Source organism: Podarcis liolepis (genome assembly GCF_965112155.1).
Source record: "Podarcis liolepis genome assembly, chromosome: Z".
Lineage (NCBI taxonomy): Eukaryota > Metazoa > Chordata > Lepidosauria > Squamata > Lacertidae > Podarcis > Podarcis liolepis.
The window spans coordinates 21,351,579-21,367,629 of NC_139570.1; the positions used below are offsets into that span (position 1 = coordinate 21,351,579).

General features: G+C 44.4%; 1 protein-coding gene across 1 annotated transcript in view; it reads right to left on the minus strand.

Annotated features, from left to right (window-relative positions):
* The window catches only part of LOC310698004 (connector enhancer of kinase suppressor of ras 2-like), a 314,798-nt gene extending 306,635 nt beyond the window's left edge, over positions 1–8,163 (minus strand). The window contains exon 1 of the mRNA XM_083484631.1: positions 7,840–8,163. Within this exon, the coding sequence (XP_083340757.1) occupies positions 7,840–7,906 (67 nt within the window). The 5' untranslated portion in view covers positions 7,907–8,163. The remainder of the gene's footprint in view (positions 1–7,839) is intronic.
* Positions 8,164–16,051: the final 7,888 nt, after the last annotated feature.

Genomic DNA, 16,051 nt, shown 5'->3' on the forward strand with positions numbered 1-16,051 from the left:
GGAAGCTCCTGCAACTAATTGGAAGCCACGCTTTGGTTTTTGAACGGTTTCAGGAGTCGAACGGACTCCCGGAATGGATTAAGTTTGAGAACCAAGGTACCACTGTATCTTATCACTGTTACAGTCATGGCTTCCCCAAATAATCATAGTAATTGTAGTTTGCTAAGGGTGTTGTGAGTTGTTACAATACACCTGTTCCCCTCACATAATTAAAAAACCCCAGCGTGGTTTAACTAACAACCCTTCCCCAGGGAGTGTTCTATTAGTCTCCTCCTAACAACTCTTGCCACCCATAACAAACTACAGTTCCCAGGATTCTTTGGGGGGAAGCCATGACTATTTAAAGTAGAACACTGCTTTAAATGTACAGTGCAGACGGGGTCTTAATCAGCGTCCCTTGAAAGCTGAACATGCTCAAGTCGTCATTGCTGCTTTGGGGTTCTTGCCCTCTCTGCTTTTTAGGGGTCAGTTTTGTACTTCTTCTAACCCCAGGGTCCCCTGTACCTACCTCCTGTGCAAGTCACAACCACTCCTGCAAGTGCACCTGCTGAAACTTCCCCGTCATTTTGCTTGCTCTGTGCATACAAAGGCACATACAGTAGTACAAAGCTATTTGGAATCCTCGGAAACAAGTTGTATAGAAGGAGCCTTAAAAAACAAAGCAATTTCTCAAAGTACCTTGGTTTAAGAACTTAATTCGTTCTGGAGGTCTGTTCTTAACCTGAAACTGTTCTTAACCTGAGGTACCACTTTAGCTAATGGGGCCTCCTGCTGCCGCCGCACGATTTCTGTTCTCATCCTGAAGCAAAGTTCTTAACCTGAAACACTATTTCTGGGTTAGCGGAGTCTGTAACCTGAAGCGTCTGTAACTTGAGGTACCACTGTATCTCGCAAGCTTTGCAGGGCATCTGCAATGTGGGAATCAGAGGGTGTTTGTAAGACATATATAAGGGGGGAGGGGGGCGCATGTGCCCTATTTGTTGATTCTCAGGTACCCAGGGAATCAAAAGGAAAATAGAAAGAATACTCTATTGAGTGGCCATGGGGCTCAAACCAGGAGTCTTATGTATGACACACTAGTTATGAGAACATATTAAGTTGCCTTTTACTGTCAAACCCTTGGCCAACCTGATCTACTCTTTCTAGCAGTGGGTGTCCAGGAAGTCAAGCTCAGGTCTAAATTATGGTAACCATTTCTAACTTGGCATCTGTACATTTTAATTCAAATCAGTTCAGTTCAGTTCAATTTATCTACTGCCCATTGGTGTGTATACATATCAATTAGTACATACAGATGTTATACAGATATGTGTCCTCTCATGTGTGTGTGTATTTGTGCAATGCATTTTTAAAAAAATAAATAAATTGTGGGCAGGGGTATGATGCAAAGATGGGCAATCTAGGCTGCCCTTTGTGCCTCTGAGGAGCCAGACCACCCACCATGCTCCTGCTCATTGCTATTGTCTTCTTCAATGCTTCTGTTGCTCTATGGGAGGCCTGAAGATTTGAGAGGTGTGTGTGTGTGTGTGTGTGTGTGTGTGTGTGTGTGTGTGTGTGTAAAATGAATATGCAATACATTTAGCTGCCAACTCTTGCCAGTTCCTGCACCGGAATAGGCTTATATGTGAAGATTAATTATCTCCAGCAAGTTCCAAAGATCTCAGAAGCCCACTTTGAAGAAATTTGGAGCAGGCCTTTTAGGGTGGCTACCTCTGTTCTTCGGAATAGCTTTCTTGCTGGGATACAGCAGGTGCACACTGTCTGCGCTTTCCCGAAACAACTGAAGGCAATTTCCCCCACCCAACAGGTTTTCGCAGCCGGAGATCAAGTCTTTGCTATGAGTGTCTATTTTGCATTGCTTTAGCTTTGTTTTAAATGTATCAGCTGTTTTTGGGTGGGTGGGTGTGTTTTTTAACTGTTGTTGTTTTGCCATTTTTAATTGTGTATCACCTTGAAGCAATTGTGTGAATGGTAATTAATAAATTGATGATGATGATGATGCTAACATCTCTTATTTTTTAATACAGCATGGTGAATCTGCAGCCACCTTATCATGGAATCCACACCCACCTCTGTCCTGTGACTGGTGAAATCCCTTGTTTATGTCACATTTCATCTCAGTTTGTTTGCTTGTTTATTCATTTATTGCATTTATATCCCACCTTGCCTCCCAAAGATGCCCAGGGCAGCGGAAAACAGACCAGCAATAAAATAACAAAATAATAATGAAACAACTTATCCAAAACCGACCAAACACAATCACATACTTGCACAGATAATACTATCAAGGTGCTAGGAACAGAAATGTTCAATCATCGAATGCCCGGGAAAACAACACTGGTTTAAAATTCTTCCTGAAAGGGGGGTGGGAAGATGCACTTCACAAGGGAGGACATCCCACAAATGGGGAACTACCACTTTAAAATGCTTTTTGCAGGTCAGGGCTAACTGGGCAGCACTTTGTGACACCACCACCACCAAGGCCTTGCTGCTGATCATAGGGTCTGAGATGGTTGATATTGGAGAACATGCTTTTTGGGGGGTACTTGGACCCCAAGGGCTTTGTTAGTACTTACACCTTGAATTGGACCCAGCAGGCGACTGGCAGCCGATGCAAAGCTTTCCAGACTGGTGACACATGGTCCCATCAAGCTGCTCCAGATCCAGAGTCTTAACTTTTCAAGACTTTGAATGACAGATTAAAGTTGGACCAGGGGTTAGCAAACTTTTTCAGCAGGGGGCCGGTCCACTGTACCTCAGACCTTGTGTGGGGCCAGACTATATTTTGAAAAATAAATAAATGAACGAATTCCTACGCCCCACAAATAACCCAGAGATGCATTTTAAATAAAAGCACACATTCTAATGTAAAAACACGCTGATTCCCGGACCATCCGTGGGCTGGATTTAGAAGGTTATTGGGCTGGATCCGGGCCCCGGGTCTTAGGTTGCCTACCCATGGATTAGACTTACAAGCTGAACAAAGCTTGAACTGCTCACTGGACTAGGATTCAAAGAGACAAGGAGAATTCAAAGATGGGTCTCTACTGTAAGTAGAATGCACTTCAAGGAGACATAAATTTTGGAAAGCTGAATGAGTTCACACTAGTTAATTCTAACCTGAATGAAGTCTCAACAGAGAAAAACGAGGAAGCCTCATCATTTGACTATCTGAGCAGGTTTGCAAAATGTAGAAGCTGAATTAGTTGGGGTGTGTGCAACTGTCAGGGGTCCTGTACCTTTACCTTTTTTACCTTACCACCACCACCACTTTGCTCTATAAGCCATGGACCCTCAGAGGTGCACACAATACTAGTGGACATGGATTGACAACTTTCCTTTCTCTCTTCCCCTAGCCCTGTTTTCCATGCTTTTTAACAGCAGCCATACACATAGGCATTTTATTTATGTTGGCAATTATCTATTATCCTACCTTTCCACTCCAGAGCAAAATGCTCAGGGCAGCTAACACCATAAATTTAAAAGCAATATATACAATACAGCAGTTTTAAAAAACACAATGAAAGATACAGCAGTAAATTTAAAAAAGCAAACAAACTTACACTGAGGAGGAACATTGTAAACTGCCTTAATACCAGGACAGACCACTTGTCTCTCTAGCCCAGTGTTGTCTACTGCAATGCTCTTCTACGTTGGGTCCCCAGATGCTGTTAGAGTGCAACTTCCATCATCCCTTACTATTGGCTAAACTGGCTAGGAATGATGGGAGTTGTAGTTCAGCAACACCTGGAGATGCAAGTTTGAAGTACCCCCATCTACTCTAATAACAGCGCTCCAGGATCTCAGACAGAAAAGCGTCACATTTCCATCCCCTGTCACTGACTCCTTTTTTTAAACTGGATATGCTGAATAGATGCTCAGTTCCTCATTTTTCCTGCATTTAGCTCAGTTCTCTAAAATTCGACATCAGTGTGTGTGTGTTATGAAAATAAACCAGCATTTTAGGGCAAATTTCTTCTAAGATGTGCATTTTTGTGTGCAGTTTTACCTAATATGCACACTTTTGCAAATGTATAATGGATTTTAAATGCTAGTTTCTCCAATATGTACCTTTTGTTGCACACTTTACCTGAGTATACGGATTGTTCTACACATTGCTTGGTGGAAGAACTGGAGTGCAAAACTCAGAAAAGGGCAAATTTCTAATGATGGATGTTTCGGTTTGGGATTTGATTTTTTTTTAAAAAGAGCAAACTAGGTAAGTTCATACTGAAATGAGAACAGAATCAGATTTCTCCCCTATCCCTCCATTCTGCCAGGCAAAGGAGGTGCTCTGCAACTAAGCTATCCTGAAAGGAGCAAAGGGGGTGTGGGGTAGTGGGATCTGGTTGAAAGCCTCCTGAAACAGAAGAGTCTACAGATACACGTGGGAAGCCTATAAAAAAGAAGCTAAAAAGGTTTCCCAGAACAAGGACATCCTGGGTGCTGCATCAAAGAAACTCCCATAGAGGAGTGCCATGTCAAATCTGAATCCTAAATACTGTCAGACTCATTTGCTTCCTTGGAGTAAGATTGCAATTGAGAAAAACAAGTGTGTGCATCTGCACTGGGCTCCATAGAACATTCACCAGTTTTGATTTTCAGAAAACTAGCAATTTAGGCAGAGTAGCACCCCCCCCCCGCCCCGCCTGCAAACAAGGCTCAGATTCTGCAAATATTTACACTTTTCTGAGTACTATTTGGCTGCTGCTGCTGCTTCCTCTTCCTTCCTTCCTGAGTCATATGGGTGATGCCCCCAATCTGGAATCGCATAGTAAATGGGAAGTTATTGTGATGCTGTGTCTTAACATAGTGGTGCCAGACACCTCTAAATAAAGTCAGGAGGGTCAGCACAACCAATCAGTTTTGGCTACAAGACAATGCTACTGAGGGCGATTTTTGAGCCTCATGCAAAATATGATAAGCAGCTTCAGCTCTGCCCTAATTTGGGCAAGTCCTCAAGTGGCCACACTTAACATTTTAGCTGCAAGATAATATTTAATGAACCCTTTTCTCCTGTTTGGCTGCATAGCTCATGCTATTATATCTGTTCATTGGTATGGAGCAAATGCTAAAGGAAAAATCTAATCCTTTGTCGGTAGCAAGAGCAATAGGGGGCTTTTGTGTGTGTAAATGAAGCCTACATGTCTGTGTGCACTCAGAAAGCCCCCTACTGAAGGAAAGTCCTGTCTGCTGCTACACACGCTCCAGTTTCATCATGCAAAATTTCATTTTGAAATAATAGCCCATAATGCTGAAAGGAATCCCCTTGCATTTGTTATATCACGATGTGCAAAGAGATAAAGACACAGAAGATCTATAAGCGCACCATAGCATGTTTTAGCAAGCAACTTAGGGTCAAACTTGATGCAATGGTGGCAGACGCAGGTGTTAAAACTGGTAAACTGCTAAATTTTTATGAAGTGGTGGGAAAGGGGGCTATTTAATCCTTACACACACACAGAGAGAGAGAGAGAGAAAGAGAGAGAGAGAGAGAATTCCCCCTACACATTTCTCTCCTGCTGCAACTTTGACTTGGAGAATAGGGGGAACAGGTTTGGAGCTGGAAGGAAAAGAGTTGACAGGCAGGATCTCAGCACCCTCCTGCACAGCATTTTTCACCCCCAAATTCCTCTTGCATCACATAAATTTGGCACAATCTGCATCCAAACACGGGGACTCTGCTATCATACTTTTAATCATCATTTTAATCATACTTTGTCTGATTAAATCCTAAGTGTTTGGGATAAGTAAGAGTTGTGTCCTTATTTGTCATTCCAAAAAAACTGTTTGCACACATAGAGGATGAGAAAAGTGCTCATTCCACTGGTGGTGGATTTTCTTTCTCAGCTATGTTGTAAATATAAAACCAAGATCTATCTGGAATCCAGCAACAAGTACTATTATTAATTTTTATTTATTTATTTAGAAAACCATGCCTCCAGTAGTGTTGCGACCCATCATATCACCTGCGTTTTGGAAATGTAAGATTTTCACTACACCCACAAACCCTTTGAATACAGTAACAAAGCTATCTAAACAGTAGGATTCTTCCCTCTTAGACACCAGTGCTCTATTTCAGTGGTGTCCCAAGACCTTGTTAATTTCAAGACTTTGCCTGGCTTAGCCATACTGGAATAATGACCCCCTCCATGAGGGTCAAGAAATGGATTCTTGAGAAGCCAAGTTTTTGGATTCTTCAGATGTTACCCACCCATACGAGGGCTTATGTTGAGGGTACAGGTGTGTAACAGCACAACACATACTACCCTGTTGGCAAGAAGAGTTGCACAAAACTGTTGTGTGTATGAATAGTGGCAGTTTTGCAGAGTAGAAGCAGGGAGTACATTCCACCCAACTCAAAAATTATCCCTATGCATAACCATGTAGAATTATGTCATGAAATATAAGCAGTCTTGGATTCCAACTTGGGCCATATATTGAACTGAATTATATTGTGTATCATATTTTGTACATACAATGCACCTTTTGGAGATCAGGGCTATATTAATTGCATACAAATTAAAACCAATGTCTGGTTTAATAGTAAAGGAATTTTAAAAGGAAAAGGTGATGGTCCTTTAGTATAATACTGCATGCAGATACACACACACACACACACACACACACACAGCAATATAATGAAGGTCTGTGTATTGCATATGCATATATAAATAGAAGTATATTGCTTGTTACCGTGTGTCCCTACATCACAAAGAAAATGTTCCACCAGAGTTCATTTTGCAAAGCAGAAAATGTGAGTACTTAGCTTGCTCCTTAAGGCCAGCCCTTTCTCGAAATGTAGGTCTCCACAGATACATACTATTGCTTGCACCCCCCTCCTTACTCAGGAAAAAAGAAACAAGATTCATTGTGTTCAGAAAAGTACTTCAGTGCCTCCTGTCCAAATTAATGCCTACTGATACCATAGACTGAGTTTCCAGATAGAAAACATGGGCTTGTATGGTGGTAGTGACTACACAATGCATGGTGTGGGTGCGTGTGTGTGGAATCCGTAATTCCTGCCAAGTTATCCTGAAGAGTTTCTCCTGCAAGGTTGTTTTCAGGTGTCCCTTGCTGCTCCCTCGTTGTACTCTCCATATATGGCAGGGGCTGCACTGTCCACAGTGCTGGGGCGGGTTGTGGGAAGATTGTCACGGAGGATGCATGACACGAAATACAGAGAAGCTACAAGCAAAGCTGGGGAGCCCAGACTCTAAGCAACCTGTACGTGGCTCAGGAATCAAGGGTGTCATCCTCCCATCACTAGCTATATGCTTGAATCCACACACACACACACACACACACACACACACATGCATACTAGTGCTGCAACCTACTGCATCAAATCACCTGCTCCGAACACATCAGAGATAATCAGGGCATTTTTTAAAGACAGCCAGGCATAAGATCATTACACTGTGCAATGGCTAAATGGGGAGAGGGAGGTGTCTTCTGCTTCTTAGAGCACGGGCACATTCTACAGTCCCGCCAGGGTTTGGGCTCACACATGCAATCAGCTCTCAGCCAAGAGGTTCCAGCGGCACTTTAGCATTGGAGTGTCAAATTAAACACACACACGCACGCACACACACCAAAAACAGCCTGTCTCCATTCAGTCGTGCCTCTTTCTCAGTCAACTCGCTTGCATGAGACAGCATACCGATCTTCAAAACTGAGAGAACTCTGCACATTGGAAAGGAGCAGGGGCTGGGATCACAACAATGGATCATGCCTAAAGCGCAGGTTATGAAAGGCCAGCGGGGAGGAGAGAGAGAGAGAGAGAGAGAGAGAGAGAGAGAGAGAGAGAGGCAGATTGCAATATAGAAATACTCTTACCTTTCATCCAATCCACTACTTGTTTGGGCATCCACTTGCTAATAGGTTCCATAACGAGGGCCATCATCAGACCACTTTATCGTTCACACGAGGAGGAGGAGGGAAAATATTGAGAAAAAGAGGAATGGGAAGCAGGAAAGGAAAAAAGAGAGAGGGGTGGGTGGGTGTGAGGGAAATGAAACGGATCTCTCAGAGCATGGCTAGAGGAGAAAGCGGGAGGATTTCACGATGCAGTCCAAAGATGAGCTGACGCTTTGTCCCTCCAGCTTTTTCCTGCACTGATTCAGTAATGTATAAAATTACGCTGCTTGAACAGCTCTAGCACCTCCCCTGCCGCACACAGCCAGCAGCCCTCTAGAGCTCACTGAATCAGGAAATGGTGCAGTGTGTCTCTACTTACTTACGAAAAAAAGGGGGAGAAAAAGAAAGAGGCAGTCTCTACACCCAATGATCTACTTATTTAGGCTGGCACAAATATGAAATTACAGTGCACACTTCAGCTGTTCCAGCCTCCCCTCTCCCCCCCCTGCTATTCCAGCCTCTAGAGCTGGATTTTTGACTGGCTCTGGGGATCACGGATGAGAGAGGAGAGGGAGGGAGGGAGGGAGGGAGGGAAGACAAGGGGTGGGAGGGTGGGAGAAGACGAATGCAAAGATAACGATATTGCTAGCTGGAACTTGATAGCGGATTGTCTCTGTTCAGCGGCAAAAGATGCTGACTGTCACTGAAGAATTAAAAGAAAGCATGATAGCGTTTGGCAGCTGCCAGCAAAAAAATAAAAAATAAATAAATGCTGAGCATCTTCATATACACACAAATGCAGGATGTCACCACCGGCATCTATAATCATGTAATTCAGAGCGTCACATGCAGGAGCGGGACTGAGAGCCCTACCAAGGTAGCCCTTGTCCATCTCAGATTAGCCCCTCTCAGTGTTCGGAGACCCCAGTGCCCTTTTCTCATTTCTGTGCCTCGTTTATGGCAAAAGAACAGCATCACCTCATGAATCCTCTTCTACACTGTCATTGGCCACGGGCTGCAATATAAGAAGTCCAAGGTAGTGCATGGTTTATTTATTTTTTAAGTCTCCAGCATTTAATTCCTTCTGAAATTCACTGGAGATTTTACACACACACACACACACACACACACACACACACACACACACACCCTGCAGAAGCTAAACTTCTGCTGCTTCGAAGAGGGGTTATTATAACATGAGAAGGAGGGTTTGCACTGGATTCCTTGCTCAAGTAGGTGTGCTTCTGAAGTTCTATGGAGAACTTCGTATTTCACAGAACATATGTCCTCTGTCAGAGGGTTAAGCGACTGCACACCCTGTGATTATCTGTCTTCCACTGTCCAAGGTGGGTTGGTCACAAGATGCTCACTTTCATGGAAGAAGGAGGGGGAGAGGGAAGAGAAGTAATGGACCACAGCAACATCCTTCCTGCCTCTGGAACAGCAGCCTCTTGCTTAGAATTCTGCATGGTTTGTCTCCACCCCAGCCTCCAGCCCTGGGCATGTCAAGGCAACAACTTCCTTCTTCCATAGTCAGGCAACATAGCATAATATTGGAAGCATACAGGGTCTACTCCAAATGTTGCCTGCTGGAGCAGCACATACGTAGGACTTCTGAGGAGCATTAAAACAGCTTCTGCAACAGTTATGGGAAACCCTGTGGCCCTCTGAATTTTACAAGACACCGAGTCCCAGCTGCCCTAACTAGCATTGCTGTTGGTCAGGACTGATGGGAGTTGTGGTTTAACAACATTTGTGAAGGCAGAGGTTCCCCTATCTCTATTCTAGAAGGTTTGCACATTTGAGATGAAAAATGGAGGTTCAGCACAGGCAAACACATTTTTTGAATACTTCTGAGAAGAAGCTAAAAGAACTTTGATAAGACATAGCAAGAGAATCCTGAGGGATGCCGCACATTTCTAGGAATACAGAGAAATGTCACAGGGGAAAACACACCTGCATAGGTAAACCTTGAACATAGGGATCTGGGTGCATACTGAGGGATTCCTTCATGCTGTCCTACTCAGGGGAAATCTATAGTTGGCAAGAGATGGTATTTTCCAATGAAACTTCACAGATAACTCCACTCCCTTAAGTACTGTTATTGGTTCCTGCAGGGATGGGTGACCTGTGACCCTCTAGTGCAGTGTTGAAGCAATGATTCTTCAACATCAACTTTGTTGGACTGGTCATGTTGTGCAGATGCCTGCTGATCATCTTCCAAAACAACTACTCTATTCCGAACTTAAAAATGGAAAGCCTAATGCTGGTGGTCAACAAAAGAGGTTTAATGACTGTCTCAAGGCAAATCTAAAAAAATGTAGTATAAACACTGACAACTGGGAAACACCAGCCTGTGAGCACTCCAATTGGAGAACAGCCTTTACCAAAGGTGTCATGGGCTTTGGCAAATCCACACCATAATCAACTCCTGCCCAGAAACCAATGTCCCCACTGTGGAAGGACGTGTGGATCCAGAATTGGCCTCCACATTCACTTACGGACTCACTGTTAAAGCCATGTTTATGGAAGACAATCTTACTTGGCTACGAGTCATCGCCAAAGAAGAGAAGAAGAGAAGTTGTTGGACAACTAAAACTCCCACCAGCTCCAGCCAGCATGGCTGATGGTCAGGAATAATTGCGAACTACAGACTAGTAACAGTTGTGGGGTTACAGGTACCCCATCTCTGACAGACGTGGACACACAAAGTGTTTCTTTTTTAAAATCAAGACTCCTTGAACTCCATTTCTCACTGCCTTTCTTCCTGCCCAGGGTGACCCTGCCCAATGCCTGTCCCTCAGAGCGAGTGTGTCATGTAGGGCGGTACCTTGGCAGCCACAGTCGCAGCTTCTCCTCATTGCCTGCTCTCCAACAGCCGCTATGGGCTGCCCAAGGGAATAGGCCAGCAGCAGTAGCTATGGATAGTCCATGGGATGCTACCTTGCAGCATCTTCCTTCCAAAGCTCAGCAGCGGTTGCACTGGTGGGGGAAATAGGGACTTACCAGGACTGAATCAGAAGCTGAGATGACTTTTGTAATTCTGTGACCGACCCTGGAAAATCGGGACACTTGGAAGGTACGAAATAATTGATGAGTGAATATGTTCACAAATGTGATTCCTATAATGCTGCTGCTGTTACAGCAACAGAACTGCTTCACCTCACAAACGCTGCTCTGAACCAGGGTGGGCAACTTGTTATCCTCCAGATGTTGTTGGATTATAGCTTCTCTGCCCATTGGTGATGCTGGCTTGGGCTGATGGGAGTTGGGAGTCCAACAACATCTGGAGTGCCACAGTTTCCCCACCTCTGCCCTAGACTGTGACCTAGGATTGTTTAGCATTAAGGAGTACCCTAGTTGACTGAATATTGAAAAACTATCCTGCTTGGGTTATATTGAAAATGGACTCTTAAGCAAAATGGAATAGGCTGTGTCATAACAATATATTAACCTATAGTTACAAAGACAGCAGAAAGCAACCTCTGCAACAACGTGACAACATTGGCTATTAATGCTTCCGTGTCATGTGATGTATATGACTAGAGCATCTGTTTGGTCTTACACAGCTGGTTTTATCTCCCCCACTTTTTTTGGCAATGGTTTTTTTTTTTAAGCAGTAGAATATAGCTGAGCTGTTGGCTTGCCCTGTCCTAGTTCTTTAAAAAAAAATCTGCTTCTGATTCAGCCTTGCTCTATTTGCTGCTCTGTGGCCAGAGCTTGGAAACATGCCCTCAAATTAGAAAGCACAGCATGCAAAACCTAGTTGAGCTGACTTATGAGCCACCAGAGGGTAAATTCACACCAATATATCATCTCTGGGTTTTGGGAGGACTTTGGGCAAAACACCCTAGTTGGGCAGGTGGGGCTCCCTATCACTGCCATCACTATGTGTTAAGAACATAGGAAGCTCAGCATTGTTTGCATCAGTGGCAGGGAAACTGAGGATCAAGGGCCAAATGTGGCCCTCCAAGTGCTTCTATCTGGCCCTTCAAACTCTCTGCAGACAACACAACCCTCACTGGCCATGCTGTGCAACCCATGTGCTTTTGCCTGGCTGGAATGTACCCTTGAACTCTGATGGCGCCTTTTGTGTTGCTTAGAAAGAGGATAAACAGGAGTGTGGAAATGAGCACACTGCACAGAGGTAAAATTTAAACCATGGCTCCACCCAGTTTTGCTTCTGGTCTTTGGCATGTGGCCCCCTGGGATGTTTTCCAGAAGGCAATATGGCCTGCAGTTCCCCACCCATACACCACACTAGCTGGCAGTGTCATTTTGGGATTTCCGACCAGAGACTACCTGGGGATGCTGGGGACTGAACCTGGGGTTTTCTGCCCATCCCCACCTGCCCTCTCCCTCTTGCCCCAATCTGCACCAGTGCCCAGAAGGAGAGGGCAAGGAAAATGAAGGTTAGTGCTCCTTCTCCTTGTTTTTGTTTCTGTCTGCATACAGTGGTACCTCGGGTTACATACGCTTCAGGTTACAGACTCCGCTAACCCAGAAATAGTGCTTCAGGTTCAGAACTTTGCTTCAGGATAAGAGCAGAAATCGGGCTCTGGCAGCGCGGTGGCAGCAGGAGACCCCATTAGCTAAAGTGGTGCTTCGGGTTAAGAACAATTTCAGGTTAAGTACGGACCTCCGGAACGAATTAAGTACTTAACCTGAGGTACCACTGTATTTAGATAGGGGAGGTGCACAGACAGCAACAACAGTGTGGGAAGTGGAAAGCCAGGAGGGTGTGGAGTGGGGCATGGTCAGCAGCAGGACACTGCTGAGGTATGGGCCTCAGCAGATGCCGGGTGCCAGCTTCTAATGCCAACCAATATTCAAACAGCTGCTTCATCTTAATAGGAGCTGGCATTTTTATCAGCACAACCCTATGCATGTCTACTAAGGAGGAAGTGGAAAGAAAAAACTTTTTTTCCTCCCTTTCGTTGACGGGAATTGGTAAGAGGATATATTAATTATACTGTAACGAAGGTTGCATGCCACTCCCAATCTTTGCCAAGCAATAGTAAGATTCTGGGAGGGTTCTATGCGCTCGCTCAGGGTTGTGTTTCCATTAGGAAAACCGAGACACAGCAGAGTGTCTCTCATTGTCCCTTTTTAGATTCAGCAAGCCTGGGTCCAAAGCAGCAGCCAGTCATGGCTCCTAGTCTCTTGGTGCCGCCTCTTTCAGGCAGTAGCACCAAAATGGTTCTCCTTACTTCCCATTTCTTGTTCCCAGAACACCTTTAGATTTAAAACATTACAGATTTTTCTGTGACACACCCCATCACCTTGGCAACCTGTCAATTCTCCTGTCTCTGTTCACTTGTCAGAACCAAGGAGGACAGTTCTTGTGCATTGCATATGGCCCTTAATGGCTTAGTATTTGGCTAGTCCAGCCAGGCTGGGTTGCACAAGCTAACCCAGGAATTTCCTGACTGGCACAGTTGTTCAGCTTGTATTTCCCTTCACAACCCAAATATTATCTAATTTCTACCATTCACTGGTAAAATGGTACTCTAGTTCTGGTACTCTAGTTCTATTACAATATTTAATCCTCTAGAGATCCATGTGTGTGGCTGAACACAAAGAAAAACTGTTGGTACCTGTTTTTAAAATGTGGGGCTTTGCAATCCCTCTGTTAAGCAGTTTCATGAAGTATGAGAATATAGGCTTTCAAACCTTATTTACTCAATTCAGTTGCACAAAGCAGTGGATCCTTTTTTACCCCCTTTTCAATAAATAGACCACAAACTGTTTTCAATAAACAGAGCACTGACTACAAAGTAAGTTTAGAATGTTTTACTTACCGTGTCTAGGCCTCAGACAAGCATTTTCCTTTTGCAGCAGCAATAAAATAATGTAGAAATCTTATGCAGAAACACAGCAAAGCTGCCTCAGACTTTTGTCTGAGGTTGGCAGCTACGTTGAAACACATCCACCTTTATGGCTTACAATGGAGAGAGAGAGAGAGAGAGAGAGAGAGAGAGAGAGGATCAGGAAATAGGCTTTACTCCTCCCTTTCAGGAGAATAGGGGGCATGACTAGATGGCCCTTTGGTCTCCTTTTCTACTCTACAAATCTGTGATTATATGACCTATGCCTACTCTAGTAATTAGAACTCTGTGGTTCTTAACACCTTCATATACTAACTAGAAAACATGCATTGCTAGGTTTGACTGCTAAAATCTCCTACACTCATAACACTCATGGACATCAAATAAAACTGAATGTTGCAGGGTTTAGGATAGACAAAAGAAAGTAGTATTGTACACAATGCACAATTAAAGTATGGCATTTGCTCCCACAGGAGAGGGGCAGTGATGGATACCATTTAGGGAAGTTGCGGACTATTGTATTTTAATATTTTGTTAGAAGCTGCCCAGAGTGGCTGGGAAACCCAGCCAGATGGGTGGGGTATGTACACACACACACACACCAGTTTGGATGGCTTTAAAAGAGGATTAGACAGGTTCATGGAAGATAAGGCTATCAAAGGCTATTAACCCATCTATTTGAATACCAATTTGCTGGAAATCACAGGAAGCGAGAGTGCTGTTGCAATCAGGTCTTGCTTATGGGCATCCTGTTAGGGCATGACCACTATGAAAACAGGACTAGATGGGCCATTGGGCTGATCCAGAAGGGCTCAAAAGATTACTGCTATGTTCTTATGCTCAAATGTGGCAGGGCGCAGGTATGTGATGTTCACTACCACCTTGTGCATGCTTCACCTTATGTAGTCCAAGGTACATGTGAACCTTGTTTCCCAGACATTTTGCAATGACCCAAATCAACAGTAGCTTTCACATTTGTCCTGATTCCTGGCTTCCTATGGAAAGCTTTGTTGCTCCTCTCCCACAAGTCTCCTTCAGACCAAACAACAGACCTACATTTTATTTTCAGCCTCTACTTCCCCAGGGACCTTCTATCTAACTACAGCAGATGCATAAATCAGACATGCTCTGTAGGAACTACAAGCACCAGGACAATTGACCTAAAAAAACCAAAAAGAGGAGCAGAGGTCCCCCATCTCCTGCTACAACATGCTGCAGCCCATTCCTCTGGAAGGCTATAACCTTTTCCCAGATTCCCTTCCTGATCCTTTCTGCTCCTGTTCTGAAAAGGCTCTTCTTAACAGCTTCAGATCTTAGAATAATAATTTAAAAAGCTAAATCTCTCGAGACTCCTCAGGCATCCTTCTGGCATATTCCTCAGTTTGATGCTGCAACAGAAGTCACTTTTGGCTACCTAAACACACACACACACACACACAGAGAGAGAGAGAGAGAGAGAGAGAGAGAGAGAGAGAATCTTCCCACCATCACACACTTACCACTGTGACAAGGTGCAGTGTGTCAAAGGTGTGATACACTGATGTGCTGTTAAGTGATCTTTCCATTGCTTGTTCCCACTAAGACGACTGAACAGCTGGCTTCAGAAACCATTGATACTATAATAGCCTTGCTATTTCCACTGCGAATAGCCTGGAATTTTCTTAAAGGTTACAGGAGCTTTTGCTTCCAGCTATCACTCCACACAACCCCTGGCAACTTCCAATGCACAATTAAGCATCCAAAGTGCTTTCAGGCCTTATAGATACATAAATGTTTGAGGGCAGCTTCACAGGTGCACACACTCTGTGTACTGCAGACACACATCTAAGACTGTCTGCCATCATTGTCTTCTTTCTAGGGCACATGTTCACAGGCAGCAGCTGGGGGGGGGGAGAGATGGAGGTGCACATCAGCCCTTCTAACATTTGCTTCACTGTTGCTTACCTGGATAGGAATGGGGCAGCTGCCAGGTCGAGGTTACACCAGTAGGACCACTGCTGCCACCATCTGGTGCTTCTGCCAGTGTGTCTGAATGAGCCTGACTTTACCACACTGTAAGCAGCATTGGCACTGGTGCCAGAAGGACTGTTCTGTCCCACCACCTTACAGAAGGCTTCAAGCACAAGGTTTCCAGTGCAGCCTTTGGAACAGCCCCACTGAAAGAGATGCAGCAAAGGGAGCTGGAAGCAGTGGTGCACTGGAAAGGGGATACGGGGGAGCATTTTATTTGCATGACGCACAATAGAAGGTGGGCATGCCTTAGAAAAGCTGCAAAAATCAGGCACTGATGCATACAGTGTGGCAGAGGTGGGTGGAAGGGGCATGGTGGTGCAAAGTGGAGGGGCAGAGTGGGACAATACTTT